The sequence below is a fragment of the Dermacentor albipictus genome, chromosome 5 (genome assembly GCF_038994185.2).
Source record: "Dermacentor albipictus isolate Rhodes 1998 colony chromosome 5, USDA_Dalb.pri_finalv2, whole genome shotgun sequence".
In the NCBI taxonomy this organism is placed as follows: domain Eukaryota; kingdom Metazoa; phylum Arthropoda; class Arachnida; order Ixodida; family Ixodidae; genus Dermacentor; species Dermacentor albipictus.
In genome coordinates this window covers 105,809,297-105,826,836 of record NC_091825.1, presented here as the reverse complement: position 1 = coordinate 105,826,836, position 17,540 = coordinate 105,809,297, and the positions used below count along the sequence as shown (strand labels likewise).

Genomic DNA, 17,540 nt, shown 5'->3' with positions numbered 1-17,540 from the left:
CAAAAGAAGGCACACTGGACACGCAAGCGCTGCTAACAACAAATCTTTAATTCCTTCGCCGAGGCAAACAAAACTACGTTCAGTGGACAATGTCGTAGATCACATGAATCTCGTTACAATAAAAAAAAGGGGGGGGGGGGAACCAAGCAAAGCACTCGAAAGAACTTGGAAAAGTCAAATGGTCGTGGCATGTGCAGAAAATTCAATTGTTTGTCAGCCAAGGTTGATGAAGTTTTACTGATGCATGCATCACCAAAATAGTTAATTTTCTTGGATTAATTTATTAGGCAAGTGACCTCACAGTTGTTTCTGCCTATGATAACACTCTTATTGTAAAGGGCTCTGCACCAACAACTCTGACAGTGTATTGCAAGAAAACCATCAGGTGTCGTTTTATAGCCTTATTGCTATGCTCACCAAGCTGTTTATTTATGCAACATCCTGTTTGCTCGTCGTAATATTGTTTACAGTACATTGGGATATGATAAATGACACACCTTTCGCACACAATTTTTTTTGTGTGCTTCTTTTGACAGCAGCCTTCAAATTCATTGTGGTATCTATTTTCTTTACACATTGCCCAGTTTACTAGATACTGAATAAACAACTTGAACATTGCCTCGTGCAGTTAGTTTCCTTAAGCTGGGACATATCTGCTGGATGTAGGGAATAACTGCTACATCTTAACGCAATAGCGTTAAGGGCCCCCGTGTCGCAGAAAATCCGCCTTCGGCATCCAGAGTCGGCCATCTTTTTGCAAAAAATCATTCTGAACCACACATACCCAACTGCTCTTCAATCACCAAAGTTGCTCATACATTGTCTTTCATACTTTGCAAAGATATACCTCGAAATTTTGAGAATGACAGCCCACAAACAAATGTCATAAAAAGAAACGCTGACAGTGCATACCTTTTATGTTATATCCACTCAAACTGAAATAAAAGTACGAAATAACAGGAGATCAGCCCATGCAAGAGGCTGTGTTTTTATCAGAAAGCTCGCCTTCATGCATAGCATTTGCCACCAGCATTTCCCAGTAAACATTACGGTTACATAAGCTGCAGTTGCCGGGAAGCATGAAGAGCAGTCTGGGAGCTTTGAATGTTATTGCAATCTACTCTTAAAGGCAAAGCTTATGCGTCCTCCAGATTTTAAGCTTCTGTGTCGCAAGCTTGTAGTAGGAGTCGTAGTGTGTCTAACACAAAAGGTTGCCCTGCTTTTGATAAGAAAAATGTAGCAGTTGGGATTCCCATCATCCACCATGTAGAAGCTGCACGAGGCAATGTTCAATTTGTTTCCTCAGCACCCACTAAACTGGGCAGTTTGTGTTAAATAACGGATCCCCTAAAGAATGTGAAGAGTGGGCGTCAAAGAAGGCACTTAAAAAAATAGTTGAGTGCAAAATTGAGTTGAGTGTACACCGTTGTCCTGTAGCAGTTATTGCAACGGTCAAATGGGACACTGCAAAAATAAACGGCTAAGAAAGCATAGCAATTGGGCTAAAAAAATTACTCCTGATGTTTCTTTTTTTTTTCCGCTACATTGCCAAAGATGTGGGTGAACCCCTTATCGATGAAACACTTATCATAGGCGGAAATAGATGTGAAGTCACTCACCTAATTGAAGCCCATAAAAATTAACTATTTCGTTGACATGTATCAATAAAGCTTCCCTAACTTGACATGCCACGACAGTTTAACTTTCCGAGTTCCTTTGGGCGATCTTATCATTCTTTTTTTCTTTTATTGCAAAGTGATTCATGTGATGTCCGACGTAATTCACTGAAGGTAGTTTTGTTTGGCTCAGGGAAGGAATTTAAGATCATTGTTGTTAATAGCATCTGTGCATTCAATGTGCCTTATTTTGTCCTCACGTTTTTCTGTGCTCTACCATCTTTAGTCGAGATGTACCAACAAGCTCAGATCACCAACCTTGTAGGAACCGGTTTAAATGAATCTTCCATTGGTTTTCTTGAGTGGGCATTTGTAAGGGGTTGTAGAGCACACAACCAAGTTGGACACATTTTAACCTGGAAACGCTTCACTCAAACGTGTGGCTAACGAACATGCAGATGCCATGCATGACGATATTGGAATGATGACAACAGCACAATGACGCAGTGATGACAATCAAATAAAAACAGTGCTGCGACAATGGCATGAGAGTGACAGCATGTTCGTGTTGCAGCTGACATATGCACTTCCTTGCATCATTCGCAATGCCGAACCACCTCTGTTTGCACTATATGCAATGATGGTTCACTCTATGTCCCATACTGGCCTATTCTGCAATTATGCAAGACTGCAGCCACCCGCAAAATGGGGGGAAGCAAGCAAAGAAAGCTTTGCTTTAAAGTGTGGTTTTCATTCTTTATCTGGGAGACAAATGGCAGTATTTTCAGGTGTTTAAGTGTATGATGGCTGCGTTTGTAGTAATGTGGACAAACAGGGAGGCGAGACAATGTACAGGCTTTCTGCCTCAACCACCTGCCCCTGCTATTGCGTAATGCACAGACTATAGTGAAAAAGGACAGTAGAGAGGACAACAGGACATGCACTAGGCTTTCAAGTGGTTCACACTGCACATGGCAAACACATACCAAGGAGGAGAGAGCAAACCTGCACTGCAGGCCTTAAAAGTTTACAGGACATAAGCTACACATTTGTGGTCTTTTAAGGCATGGTGCTTCTAATTTAATGGAACACTACCTAAGTCACAAAAAGCACAACACTCCAAAAAGTTGAATTCGAGGCTACGTGGGTTCAGGTTTGCCTTATTTTGTAATCCCATGTTCCATAAACCTTAGCGGTTGACCGTATGGAAATCCTCTAGGGCAAAGAGCGTGATATGACGACAAAGTGACTGGCATCTGCAGGCCTTACCACATGTGGCATCAGGATAAGGTCGGCAACTAAATGCTGCCACTTTTCACAATAAGACCTACTGGGAAATATTGAAGGGGCTGCCAAGGTCACCACCAGCTGAGATAATATGGCTGAACAGGTGGTGGGATGAATCACTGAAAGGACGAAATAAGGGTAATTGAAAACAAGGCAGCAATGAGTGATTGCATCAAACGCAAGTTTGGAAAGCTAAAGGGGGAGAGCTTGCATGATGATTCTTTTGAGAATGTATGAAGATAAAGTTCATGGGGGTGTGAAATCAAGGTAAACAATGGTTCATTGAAGCTCTGGAATGGAATTACTTAAGTATTGGAGTTCCTTACTTGCTACTATCTTGTCTTTCAATCTACATATTCAGATAAGCCAAAGCAATATTTTAAGTTGACCAATGACCAACATGCTATCATTGCCCGTCATCCTGTCCAGCTGTTCTTAACGTGGTGGTCAGACAAGAACAAACAAACACTTTGTGAAGGACCTTTCAGTGTGAGCAGTGTAAGCATAGATATTTGGTATTTTAGACACATGCAGTGTGTAGAACAAACTGATTTTGTATAGACACTTAACATGGCAAAGCTATGATGAGGCTATGGGAGACTCCACAATTGTGGTACCCAAATAACCTGGCTATGTAAGATTTTTAAATATGCACATTAGTCTAGTGCATACACACTTTCGCGTTCTTCCTCGTTGAAGTACTGCCGCTGCAGCTGAGAATAATTAAGCCCAAAACCCACACAATTGAAGGCAGAAAAAGAGAAACTTCCATGGTTCCTAGAAAGGTTAGCCTAGCAACAGGCTTCGCATGCCGTTCCAGGTTAGGTGGCGAGGGGTGAAAGTTAGAAACAAATTATGCAGAGTGTTTCATAAACAGTGTCAGGTGTACATCCCTCTTCCTCCAAAGCCGCTGGTATCTCTGCTCAAATTTTAATTTGCATGAAGTTTAGCTTAATACCACATTTTCGGGCCCTACTTGCTCCCCCCCCCCCCCCGTATACACTAGTTTTAACCACAATAAATCCAAAGTCAATGTCGTCTGCAGTGATGCCACTCAGAACTTCAAGAGCCTTAATTTGATGGAAGTTACAGCGAAAATGGACCTGTAGATGGATGGATTTTTGTTCGTTATGTTTATAACGTTAGAAGCAGCCACCATTTTTGGGACAAGGTGGTTTTTTTCCAAATAAGACTGTGTAGGCTTAAAGGGCTTTATTCTCAGTACAAAAAAGTAACACCGATCACGACTCGCCAGCTTCAGGATCTTAAATATTTCGCGTGTTGAGAAAGAGCATAGCTGACTTGTTGGTACTTGTTATTTTGCTGCAAGTTCTAGCTGATATTCCAGCAAGACAGGCAAATTTAATGTCGCTTTGAGCAAGTGTACTTCGCTGTTGTCATTCACAGGTGATCACATGGAAAAGTTTAGCGACACTTGCTGGAGTAATGCACTTTCCAGCGAGTGTGCGCATCAAAACTCGCTTCCCAGCATTGAAGTGCGTAGCCTAGGTAGTGGTGCTTCAAAAATAAAATATTCAATTTATGGTCGGCATTAATTGTGAAAACACTTTTTTTTAATGCAATTTCAAATGTTGTAAGCATCCTCATTTCATTTGCAATGAAAACTGCCAATGGAAGCCAGCAGGACTTGGCCACTATCAGCACTTTGTTTCCAAACACGTAGTGCATCACTAGCATGTTAGGTGCAATGCCATCTTGTCCCCACTTCTGACGGCTGATGATGATATCTTGCCATTGTTCTTTAAAGTAAATAATATATATCATGCATCGGCTGATTAATCACTGGCACTGTCATCAATTCCAAATGACACTTTCCTCATGCAGCAGTGCACTGCGAAGTAACACTTGCTCAGAGTGTCGGGTATTACATGGTCATCTACATTTTCTGCAGCTGTCTGCCTCTTGCATGCCTTCCTGTCCCTTGAATCTGCAGTCAATAGTCAAACATCGTGAAAGTGCTGAAGATACTGTTTTAAAGATCAAAGCAAGCCAACACATCGTTTTCTATGCTTAACAGCAAAAAAGGTGGTCCAACTGATATTAGAGGGGCTATGAACAACTTTTTATCTAAGTGGAAAAAGGCACTTAAAGTGAAAATAGGCTATTTCAGAAATACTTTGCTGCAGAAAGTACTTCAATGCACTTAGCAGAAGCAGAGTTATGGGCAATCAAACACGGCCTCCGCTGTGCTCCTGTTCCTTGTTTAATGCCTTGCGTTGTAAAGGCTACGGGGGAGTGGGGCGTGCCCACAATGCTCCGCCTTCTAAGTGTCACCGTGGCGTGCAGTTCAAATTTAATTTTGGATGTTAACATAGACTTCAGATTTTGGGGCCTACGATGCGCTAAACATAAGCCAAATGCGGTTGTCCTCAACGAGCTGCAGTACGCTTTCGTGGTGGCACAACATGGCAGCCGCGGTATCTACATTGCATAGCTGACTGCAGCTACCAATAGCAGCCACGTATGGGAATCTGCTTTATTAAGAAATAAAGCATCCAGAAGAGAGTGAGCAGCAGGCGTCTGTTTGAAAAGAGAGTGTTTGAGAAAAAGGTGACTTTGTGCTACGCTCGCTATCTCCACGCACTGCGTACGACAGCAAAACTTGACCGAGATGTTCAAAGCTGTGTATGCTACCCACGAACTACAGGATTTGTCTGTAAAGTAATGAGACTGGGTCTGGTAAAAATAATTTATTGATCCGATTGGTACATATTATCAAAACGTTTCAATGTAGTCCCCTTGGGCATTGATAGACTGCTGACAAAGTGATTCCCATGCTGCAGACTCCCTGGAAGTCAGTTGCTGCAAGCTCTTTCAGAGACTCTGTGACAGCGCATTGGATGGCGGGAACATCATCAAAACGGTGACCTTTCAGGTTTCTCTTCAGCTTTGGCAACACGAAAAAGTCTGCTGGGCTCATATCGGAACTGTACGGTGGCTGCGGCAAGGTTGCAACCCCTATCCGAGCCAGGTAGGCAGTCGCAACGAAGGCGGTGTGGACTGGAGCATTGTTGTGGTGTAGCTTACAGCGATAGGCAATCTCCAGTCGTATTCATTTGACAGCTCTGTGAAGGCGCTCAAGGACTTCTTTGTAGAACACGGTGTTGATGATTCGTCCCAAGGGTACAAATTCTTTATGGACCAATCCACGCTAGTCGAAAAAGACAAACATTGTCTTTACCTTGGATTTCAACATTCTCACTTTCTTGGGGCGCGGAGAGTTTGCCATGTGCCACTGCAAACTTTGGCATTTGGTTTCAGGGTCATACTGGAACACCCATGACTAGTTGTCTGTTATTACTCTGTCTAAAAAATCCCTTTCACTTTCTCACTTCACCAACATCTTACACGAAATGTCAACTCATCATTGTTTTTGTTCATCACTCAACACTTTTGGCACCAATTTCGAACAAAACTTTTACATGTTCAAATTTTCAGAAATAATTTTCTGAACCACTGGCTGGGAACCATTAGTTCTTGCAACTCCAGCATGTGGTAATTAAAATTTTTTATTCATTTTTTAGCACACTTTTGTTGGGTGGCATTGGTAATGGCAGCTTTTACCAAAACATCTTTTTTTTTTTTGCCATAAAAACCTGGGACCATCGAATCTTGCCAGGAATGTGATGTGCAGTTCTTGCCTTTTGTTTTCAAGATTTAGCTGCTTTGTCAAGTATTTTGAGAATGGTAGCCTTCATAGCCCTCGCTACCTCTGGCTTGAGTCTCGTAAACCTCTCTTGCACTTGTTCAAAGAACTTAAGGTCCAACAGACTTGCACAGTTCATGGTATAGGAACCCTTGTCATCTGCGCCAAAGCTGCTTCTCTTGGTTCTGAAAGTGCAAAAAGATTCAAATTACATACAAAAATCAATTAAGTTAGTCACTTTTCTATTACTGCATAACCAAGCATTCTAATACGGTCGAACCTCAATGTAGTGAATCATCCGATATAACATCGTAAATCTAAAATGCTTCTCACAGATATCAGTGTGTAGCAAATTATACGAGAATCATCAACAAGCTTACGACAATTACCAACTATAACAAAGTTACTTTTCTGTTCAATGCCACTTCGTTACAAGGTCTGACTCTTATTTTTTACTGCTTTTTGATTGTAGATGCCTTCATGCCATAAAAAAATCTATCTAATATCTTTGGCTTCATATGTCATGCAACCTTTGGTCTCTAATTTCAGTACTCTTTTCTGCAGCTGACGTAAAAACATGTTCATTTGGAGTAGGCACTTCAGTGCTGAAAACAACTATACAGTCAAATGCCTTTATAACGAAGTGCTTGGGACCTCTGAAATCGTTCATGACACAGGTCACTTTGTTGCAAAGGTCGCACATCACATACCTCGCAACAGAACTGGGCCAGAATTACTTTTTCATTTTAAAGGTCATTTCATTGCAGAGAGGCTCGACTGTAATTCCTTTTCATTTAGTTCCATCATTCTTACCTGTTAGTTTGATTCCATGAGATAAAAGCTAAAATCACTGGTATAGAACTTAGCTCTAGCTTAATTGTTTGATGATCTTGGTTAGTTCTTGGCACCAGTCCAGTTTCCATCCAGACAAAAAGTGCAACGCACACTTTACAGGTACTACAGAACTATCGGGCATGCGGACATATTGTTTTGAAATGCACTTGTGGTTTCTTTACAACTAAGGCTCACTTTTATTTTACTAGTGCCTGGTACTGTTGTATACTACTTGCAGCACGCATGAATGAAAAAAGTGTCTGCAGCAGACAATTCACCCCGTCTCCCATATAAATGCTGCAAATTGGCTAATGAAGAGCTGAGCTTGCCTAGGAGGTATACAAAATGTAGTCAAGTGCCTCTAGAACAAAATTACCTGTACAACGAAGGAATATTTCTGTCCCTGTTCTATTTTGATCTGTGCAATGGGAACCTTATCAGCAAAGTGACCTGTATAACGAATGATTTCAGAGGCCCTAAGCACCTTGCTATAAAAACTTTCAGTAGACTGCAGCTTTTTGAACATGACTAGAAACAAGTAAAACTCCCAAAGAGGATGTCAAGTTAAAAGCATCATGAGCAATGCCACTTTTACACTGTTGAACCATCATGCTGGGTCTACCTGTGCCATGTCCGCAGTACCTAGAACATGCGCTCCAGACTTCGCGTGGCGATTGCGTCCTCGGATGCCGCAGTGGCGGGTGGAACCGGATACGTGGGGCAGTGATCGTGTGCCAATAATAATTGGTTTACACGGAATGTGCATAAAGAAAATTCGACGACGAGTAACAGTGATGCATTGGGATAAGTTTCGGGAATCACTGATAGAAAGTATCCTCAGAGCCCTCAGAAATTCTTCCTGCTCTATAAGAACTACTCCAGAGTGACACCATTATAACCACAGTTGACGAGGAACAAGCTCAACCGGACCTCATTCTTTAGCAACTTTGGACAAAGCGATGTCAGGCAGAAGTGTATGTGTCAGGGAATCCCAATGTACCAGGTAGCTGTGCACGTGCTAACCATATAGCGGCGAAGGTACATCGGCACGAAAAGCAACTTTCTCGATGACGAGGGTACTAGAATCTTGGATGCGACATTGGAAACAGAGCACTCTGGCGTACGTTTCGGTCAATGGGACGTGGTCATAAGCAACCTGAGCCTGCAACAAACATTAGGTTAGCGATGCAGAGTATGCCACATGAATTTGCACAACATGCTGCTAGAGCATTTTTCCCAAAGTATGATCACATGTCACCTATAAACTGCCCCGAAATTGACGAGACTAACCCAACTGCCAAATCTGAAATATCCAGCCCTTTGAGCATGGCTGAACTAATAGCAGCAATTGAAACTTTAAAGAAACGAACAACACCTGGTCCCCGTGGTATTCCTTGTGAGGTTGTCCAGGACATGGAAGGAACAGCACTTGATGCACTTCTTCAGGCTATTAGTAAAGTATGTGAGATGTAATGTTCCATCTGATTGGAAGCATTCAGTTGTTGTCTTGATTCTGAATCCAGAAAAAGTCACCAAATAACCTGCAGGCATTACGCCCAATTTCACTAATTCAAACTGTCTGCAAGCTCACTGAACAGATGCTGGCCACACGTGTTTCCTGGAGCTTGACAGTCATGATAAATATCTTCCTGCTCAAATTGGGTTTCATTCTTGCTTGGGAACTGAAGACAGACGATGTTTTAAAAGTTTCACCACACAGTCACGCTGTATGCACGGTTGTAGCAACAGACATAATGAAAGCTTATGACAATACAGTAGAGGCCGTGAAATCATTATTGCCAACCATCGAACTGGGACTTCCACCGTGGGTCATGAGATTTATCTACTGATTTCTTCAGAATCGCACTTTTGTAATTAGAGTAGATGGAAGGCAAGGGTGCTTCTTATTGAACGAAACCCCACAAGGTTCCGCTTTGGCACCTCTTCTCTTCAACATTGCTCTAATACGTCTAGCCTGTCAACTACACCAGATTCCAGACGTGAAGCTGTTAATCTATATGGATGATGTCACTTTGTAGTCTTCAAATAAAGATGTCTCTAGACAAACTCCACAGCTTCAAGAAGCCCTTGATGTTCTGCACAACTACGCTCGGCAATTGGGATTGGACATTTTCGCCCAAAAATCAAGCTATGTCGTGGTGGCCAACAAGGCAGGATACAAAAGGATCATGCAACACCCTTTTACATTTGGACTTGGTGCAGTGACAATCTCTGAGGCTTCTGAGGTCCGCATACTGGGTCTCGATATGCACACTGGCTCCGTAAAATTAGAGAGTTCGACAAAAACAGGTAATCTTATTCGTCACATTGGAGCAAAGGCAGCTGGAGCTCGTACTGACGTAGCTCGACAAGTGGTATTGTGCAGTCTTGCAGCAACAAATTTTATATCAGGCACAATTTCAATGGCGGACTTTGGTACAGTTGGCACAGTTGGAGACAATTAACCACGATGCTATGCGCAACCAATCACAGCACTACCCCACATCACTCCGATACCAACCTTACAGGAACATGCCCAGCTCAACACAAATGCAGAGCTTATTTTGCAACATGAAAAAGTCTGTGAAATCAAAAAGAACTTGTTCCGGCTGTCGCTGCATTGCATGCTCATTTTCACTGCGGCTCTTGGATTGACAATCAGCCCTATCCAATGACTCCCTGGGAATTCACCAGCATCACAACTAATAAGCCAATGAAGTTACGATGCAGCAATACAACAGGTATTATTGACGAACACAATATCATTGATGCATCATGTGGTAACACCTGCAAACTCTATACAGATGCTGCTATTTTACCGGATGACGGGACGACATCATTCCTCAGTACTATGCATAATTTCATCAGTGGCCACTGGCATTATTTATCTTCGGCAGCCAGTGCTCTAGTAATGGAACTTCAAGCTATCCATGGAAGCTGTGCAAGATGCTGCATCTAAGCTGCCTACAATTTAGTGGCTATTTAAGAAATCAACAAGGTTTACAAGGCAATGGAAATCTGCGAGACGATACAAACTATGAATAGCGAAACAGCTACTTGTGCCAAGGTACACTGGATTGAAAGCCATGCTGCGAACCCTCACAACATTGCTGCGGACCAGCAGGCACACTGCCCTTCTAATCCAGATCTTCCATTTATTCCCCTCCTACCCCAACTCCTAAACTCACTCCGAGCCCGCAAAATTTTCTCTGGCCGGACACGTGCGCTCTTATCCCACCGTGTGGCTGCTCCCTCCCCCTTCACCTTACTGGGGCAGAGGAAGCTGTGCGTAGGAGGCTTCGGGCCAGGGGGCTGTGATCTCAACATGGAACTGGTCACACTTACCACCGGGTGCTATGTGTCCAGAATGCTCAGCCCCAGCGATGGAGGCAGATGCATACCACTTAATATGAGCACGTCCAACCTTACAATCGGAACGCTCGCATCTCCTACTGCAAGCCGGCCTCCGCTACAGTGTCATAACCAACTATGACTGCTGGATACATGACAACAACAGATTTCACAAAACACTGCTTCAATTCATACACAACACAGGCCTCACAGCCTGTGTTGCCTCACAACATTTCATCTTATTGCATGGTGTTGTTGCATGAACATATAAATGCTGCTCAAGCTATCAATACCGTTTCGGCTCTTTTTTGTCTTTGATTGCTGGTGCTACAGCGTACACAGACGTAGACACATGAATGAGATGTGCATGTTTGGCACAAAGTTCCAACACCTTTAGAACATTGTACCATTTGCTTTTGCACAATGACATGCTCTGCACTATAAGCTAAAGGACAAGGAGAAGCTAAAACAGTGCCAGTAGATTACTAAGCCCTGACAGCATATTGACACGAGTACTGTGCATCACCACTACGGGTACACACTACTACTTGACAATATTACGCCTTCAAAAAACAAATACAAGAAATTAGAAAACAGCCTCATTAAATAGTATATCTCAGCTTAAGAACATTTGTGTGCTTTTTTTGTCTAGTGTTACCTATGCCATTATGCAGTTTCACATATTTTCTGGTGTGAACAAATACATTGCATGTGTTATTCAAGTGCAAGATTGGAGCGCAGTGCTCGGCTGAAGCAATAACTGTGCGCAAAATGACTCAGTATTACATACCTAGCATTAGTGCAGTTCAGCGATGCTGCTGAAGGTCTGTAGCTGTCATCGAGCAGCGCTAAATTGTTGACCTCCGCTTCTTCTGTCTGATCAGCATCCCCAAATAATTTCCTCTGCACTGGTGTTGACGAGGATTGAGCCTGAAGTCCCCACAGCGAAGCAGAAGCATCAGCGGATCGTTCAGGTGTTGCTGGAGGCAGGGATAACTCACAGCTGTCGGTCTGCACACCTGTTGAGGACAGGAGTCGAACACCAAAGTTCACCTGTGTGGCTGCAGTAATGTAGTGCGATATCACACAGAAAGCAACTGTCGTATATCATAACTCAGGTGCTCTTTGAAACACATACCCATTTACTTTCCTCATGTCTGAGCAGTTCTTACTTAATTTCATCTCGTCTCCTCCCATTACGTTTCTTTTTTTTTTTACCCTGGTGTAGGGATGACGGTGTGTCTAGGACTGGGTGACCTCTCTATCTACCCACTTCTCCTTATCGCCTAAACAGTAATTCGCATGACATATGTCATGTACCCACATCATTTTTTAAGCAACAGGTTGCTTTGGCTTATCCCCCCCCCCCTCCCCTTACTTTAGCGTTCCTCAGTTTCTGGCCAGTTTTTTTGTAGGAAAAGTTAATGCCAACAATAGCTGACACTGACATTGAGGGCCCCAATGGCAGCACAATACATAACACCAGGGCGAGAACATTTCCAAACAAATTATCGCTGTATTTTTCATGGCATGTTTTTCAGAGCAATGCATGAGTCACACATCTTGCAAACATATTACTACTTGAACAAAGAGAAGCACATAATTACACATAATGAATTGTGGCGTTACATAGATGATGTTGCAGTCTTACAAATGCATTCGTGAAAGTACCAGTGCAATGGCTTATAGACCCTTTTCATGTTTACAAACAGAGTTCCCAGAAGACTTCCGGTTAAGCCCTCAGTAGCGGCATATGTCACAATAGCCTATAAACTTATAGGACCCTCCAGCTGGCACCAGTTTTGCTGCAGAGTTCGAACGTTTGACAGGTGAATTGTAGTGTTAAGTGTAACAAAAAAAGCCCCTACATGAGCTTGATGTTCAGCGCACGTTCCTTATATCTGAAAACACCAAGAATATGTGCCTGGAGTATACTATGCGACAAAATACTTCTTTTTTTCTTGGCTAACTGGACTGTCGAAAATGGCTGACCGGAAGTTCCCTGGGGTCATGAATGCACTGCTGCGCCATCGCGGATGCAAAAGGTCTATATACAGGGTGATAATTTTTCATTCTTATGGAAATTTAAAAAATACTCTCTCACAGATAACATAATTTTAGTCCTCAATCTGGATTTTTCAGAGGCGATCATTACTTGCACAAGAAATAGAAGTACAGATTCAACTAAATAATAAATGTCCACTGATTGTCTTTTCAATTCATTGCTTTACGGCACATATAGCAATTTACAAATTGTAGGCTAGTGTATGAGCAGTGCGTTTCCACTTGGAATGAATTTGCAGACTTACTCCAGTTTGGAAATATGTGCCATCAAACTTGCCATACTGTTTCTAACAAAACACTCCTTTATGGATTAAACTACAAAAGTAACTGGAATGTCCATGTATTCTAATGCACGCTATGGAAAATTTATCCAAACTGGTGCTATCCTGGAAAGGCATTTCAAGTGGATACAGGCATTTTAAGTGGATAGGTGCCTCGCAAGGTTATTGGCTACAATTAGTTTATTGCAATATATGTCATAATGTAATCAATATGGAAGTAAATAAGTGGATGTTTGTTTCAATTTCTCGTGTTCTTTGAATAATCCAGCTCAAGAACTACAATTTTAGGTGCAACAGGCTATCGTTAACCATTTTATAAAACTAAAATATCACCCTCAATAACCCTTGTGTGCTGACAAAGTATGCCACCTCTGTTCTGTGTAACAAAAAAAGTGACTTAGTACATATGATCGGTACATATTCCAGCTCGGATGTATATCTAAAGCATACAGATCTGTTAATGGACTAGTGAAATATATTTAAGCGTTCTTTGATTAGCTTTAGTTTCTTTTAATTGAGCCACTTGGTAAGAGCCAGTACATGTGTGCCGATTATCAGTCAAGCTTCTAGAATTGGCATGTTCCACTATGATTACTACATAAAACTCGTCAAATAAAACTACATCAAACCACCTTTGTATAGCATCAAATAGGCATTACCAATAAAGAAACTTAGCTTGAAATTGATTTGAGCATGTGCATTTCATGTACGTTAACAGGGCTGAATACCCAGAAGAAAAACGAACTGAAGAAAGCATGGAAATTTAATGAATGCTATTGCGAGTTTGAGTCACATTTTGAGGCAGCAACACGTATTGCTACAAAATATAAGTGCACACATGTACATACATAATATGTGCCTAGATATGAAGCTAAATTCGACAGGAGTGCCTGTCTGGTTGGGAAATTGATTAGGACTTGAGACTGACTCCAACCAATTAATCATATCATCTTATCATATCACTAGACCATCAGATCATATGTACCGATTTGGTTTAAAAAAAATTAAGAATTATGGGGTTTTACGTGCCAAAACCACTTTCTAATCATGAGGCACACCGTAGTGGAGGACTCCGGAAATTTCGACCACCTGGGGTTCTTTAACGTGCACCTAAATCTAAGCACACGGGTGTTTTCGCATTTCGCCCCCATCGAAATGCGGCCGCCGTGGCCAGGATTCGAATCCCGCGACCGATTTCGTTGGAGTCAGTCTCAAGTCCTAGTGCCTAGATATGTATGCGGCCCAACAAAGCATTGTATGCAGAAGGACACTTCCAAAGGTATCGACTCAACGTTAGTTCTATTGGAATTTTTCTATAGATGAGATATATATATTTCAACATGAAAGTCCACCCATTGCAGCAGTGTGGCAGCCCATGCTCACCAGAGCTGTGGTGCCGTGGTGTCTGGGTAGCAGCTGTGCGCAGGATTGCGAGGGTTTGCGTGCCAGCCTCGGATGCCGAAGGAAGGCTGCACTCGTCCTGTATCGTCTGGGTGCTGACTGCGCACCGCAGTGGTGCTCGGCTACGTGTGCACCTCTCGCCCTGCAATGATATCGACACCACTAAAATTGGTCATTGCATTCAGATATGACGTCGTGACACTTAGTGTTTGTGATGCTTCAGGAGCACTGCTCCATAGCGCAGGCACAGGGTACAAGTAAAAAATATAGGTGCATGAAGTGCATGCAGTGTTCTTCCACTTATCACTGAATTATAGAGACATTGCTGCAGTTCCTGCACAATATACCGAGGTACAAGTTTTTTTTTTTTAAATCCTTTTTATTCCCATATGCTTTGTGGCAAATTCTAACAACAAAGAAAATCACTTCCTTAATCACGTGCACTAATTTCAGCGCATGAGCATGCCATTGGTAGCTTGCATTCGTTGCGGTAACAAAAGTGACGGTACTTCAAGTGCAGTGCACGGTGGTACAGTTTAGTACTGGTCCAATCGACATAGTTCCTGCTGCCTGATTAAATGCAATAAAAAATATTGGCAGTGGTTTAGCTCTGGTTAAACCTGGTTGAATTGCGAAAGTTAGCCTTTTGGCTATTCAGTTTGGCGGAGGCAAACCTGGTGGCATAGGAGCTAGGGTACTTATAACCATTAGACACACTGTACAAAGGAATCTTCTGTTCTCTAAGACTAGAGTTACAAGTATTGCACACCTTGGCAGTTTCTATATTCACTTCAGTCCAATCTGGGAAGGCTTCATGAAGAGTCACATACATGTTTTCACTCACCGTTTGCAAATCCCGCTTATGCCACAGTCGATTACATACACAACACACACTTCCAAACGAGTTCTCGGTGAAGCGGCGACGGAATTCGCGTGTAGCTGATGCAAACTGAGCCACTCGTTCGATGTTGTCACTTATTTGCACAGGTTCTTCAGTAGAAACACACACATTTTTCCTCCTCCGCTTTTCAAGCCGTTCGGCCCGTTGTTCTTCTGTTTCCTGGGCACGTCGTCGTCTCTGAATTTCATTCCGTCTAGCACGATAACACTCCCCTTCTAAAGTGGCTCGCTTAGCTGCTTCGGCTTCTCGTCGTTTTCGCAATCGTTCTGCTCGTTGTTCCTCTGTTTCCTGGGCACGCCGCAACCTCTTTCTCTCATTCTTCCTAGCTTGCTTAGCTTTCGCCTTAGAATTTAACTGTTCCGAAGCAGTGGAGCAACTAGATTCAGATATAGACTCTTCGTCGGTAACTTTCATGGCGAGACTGATCGACCAACGCGTAGCGCACCGCTGTATATTCCAGTGAAGCCGACTCGGGGGCCACAGCACACGCGACGACCGGCTCCATTCTAGCTGCGGTGGGGAGTAAGCTGACGTCACGCGTCGTCATAGCAACGGAGAGAGCTAGCTGACGTCACACCACCTGCTGAGCGCAGCGCCGGCTCTGCAGGGGGGAGGGAGGGGGGCCACGGCATACGCGACGAGCGGTTAGACCTGGCGTATTGTTTTCGCAATAAAAAAAGCTACGCGCACGACACGGCTGGTAGGGCAGTAGCAAAAGTTACTCGTTTAGCTCATTCACTAAACAGAAGAAATCGGTGGTATTTGAAGAACGTTGCAGGCGATACAGTTTCATTTTGTGCGAATCCATATAGCTTAATTTACTGGTGCCTGATTTAACAAATGAGACAAAAACACACTGTGCGCACGAGGCAACCGATACTGCAAAGTAAGTGGTACCCGACCAACACATTCACTACTAAAGTGGGCATTAAATTGAGCGTGAAAATGCAGCACTTACCGCCCTGTTTGGAACGAAGAGCGTTGGTAGTGCACCCGGGCGCAGCAAAGGCCTCAACACAGTGCTCATTTCGTGTTGCACCCGCGGGTCGTGGATATAATCCTCCGGCGCGAAGTGGCGACTACAAACGCGCGCATACTTCTGCGTTGCAGGACGGCCAATGCATTGCAACCAGGCAAGGCGCTGCGCTTCATGTACAGGCAGCCTATGGAGAAAGGGCCCTGGCCGATCACTGGGCTTGCAACCGATAACAGAGCATCGACTATGTTTCGACATTTTTACGGGCACGAGACTAACGGTATGATAAGTCGGTGCCACATGAACACTGAAGTAGACGCGAGGGGACGAAAGCATAGAGAAAGATTTCTCTATGATGAAAGAGCCTGATCACGCGCTGGAACGCGGTAAAAAACGGCATAGTTTCGATACCTGCCCACGTGACTGCACGACCGTGGGAACAAGCAGACGAAACGGAAGTACACTCGCCCGCAAAATATTCTTCTTCTTCGTGATTTGGGAGAGGGAAAGTACGCACACGTACACACACGGAATATTGCGGGGTGCGCGAGCGCGTGGCGAAACGACCCTCCTACCCCTAGAGTTACTGTATGGGCGTCTTGCGCTGGAGTTTGAGGTATAGTAGCGGCGCCTGGTGGCGGCGCGGGAAACGACATCTGGGTCGTACCAGCTTGGGTCGTATTGAGCCCTGGCTGTGGCGAAGCACGTTTCTCGGTCGAGTTTTGCGTCGATTCGCACTTTTTTCTGCCCTGTTGCGAGTGCGAAAAAGCTCGTCACTTCTCGTAGACCATGTCGACCACGCTGCGAGCTCGCCGCAGCCTATAGTTTAACGATAACGGGCTCTCCGTGTGCCGTGGGACGTAATGCTGGGAGCAGACGGAATCGGTGACGCCGATCCGGAAAGACCTAGCCCAGCCTCGAGAAGGCGTCACCGTCATTACTTCTGCGTCGTGGGCTGCCATGAGCAAGAAGGCCTGAATCCCAACATCAGATTCTACCGTTTTCCTTCAAGGCCTCACGAAGTGGAGCGTCGGGCACGCTGCATAGCTGCAGTTCGTCGCGCTGAGTAAGCGAAACTTCGCGCCATGCTGACTGTTTCGCCTGTCTTGAAGCTTGCTTGATTATCTGCGTTCTAAATTTCGGTCTTTTGCACCTACAGTCC

General features: G+C 43.7%; 1 protein-coding gene across 6 annotated transcripts in view; it reads right to left on the bottom strand.

The window, feature by feature from the left end:
* Positions 1 to 5,599: 5,599 nt before the first annotated feature.
* LOC139059992 (uncharacterized) overlaps positions 5,600 to 17,540 on the bottom strand; it is a 56,533-nt gene continuing 44,592 nt past the window's right edge. For 5 of the 6 annotated variants that reach the window (XM_070538665.1, XM_070538663.1, XM_070538662.1 and 2 more), the window contains 4 exons: positions 16,361 to 16,565; positions 14,484 to 14,643; positions 11,546 to 11,774; positions 5,600 to 6,755 (listed from right to left, as the gene is read on the bottom strand). In XM_070538665.1, coding sequence (XP_070394766.1) covers positions 6,575 to 6,755; positions 11,546 to 11,774; positions 14,484 to 14,643; positions 16,361 to 16,565 — 775 coding nt within the window. In that variant the 3' untranslated portion in view covers positions 5,600 to 6,574. Of the gene's footprint in view, positions 6,756 to 11,545; positions 11,775 to 14,483; positions 14,644 to 15,345; positions 16,224 to 16,360; positions 16,566 to 17,540 lie in introns of those variants that run through there. The other variant, XM_070538661.1, reaches the window with a different exon arrangement.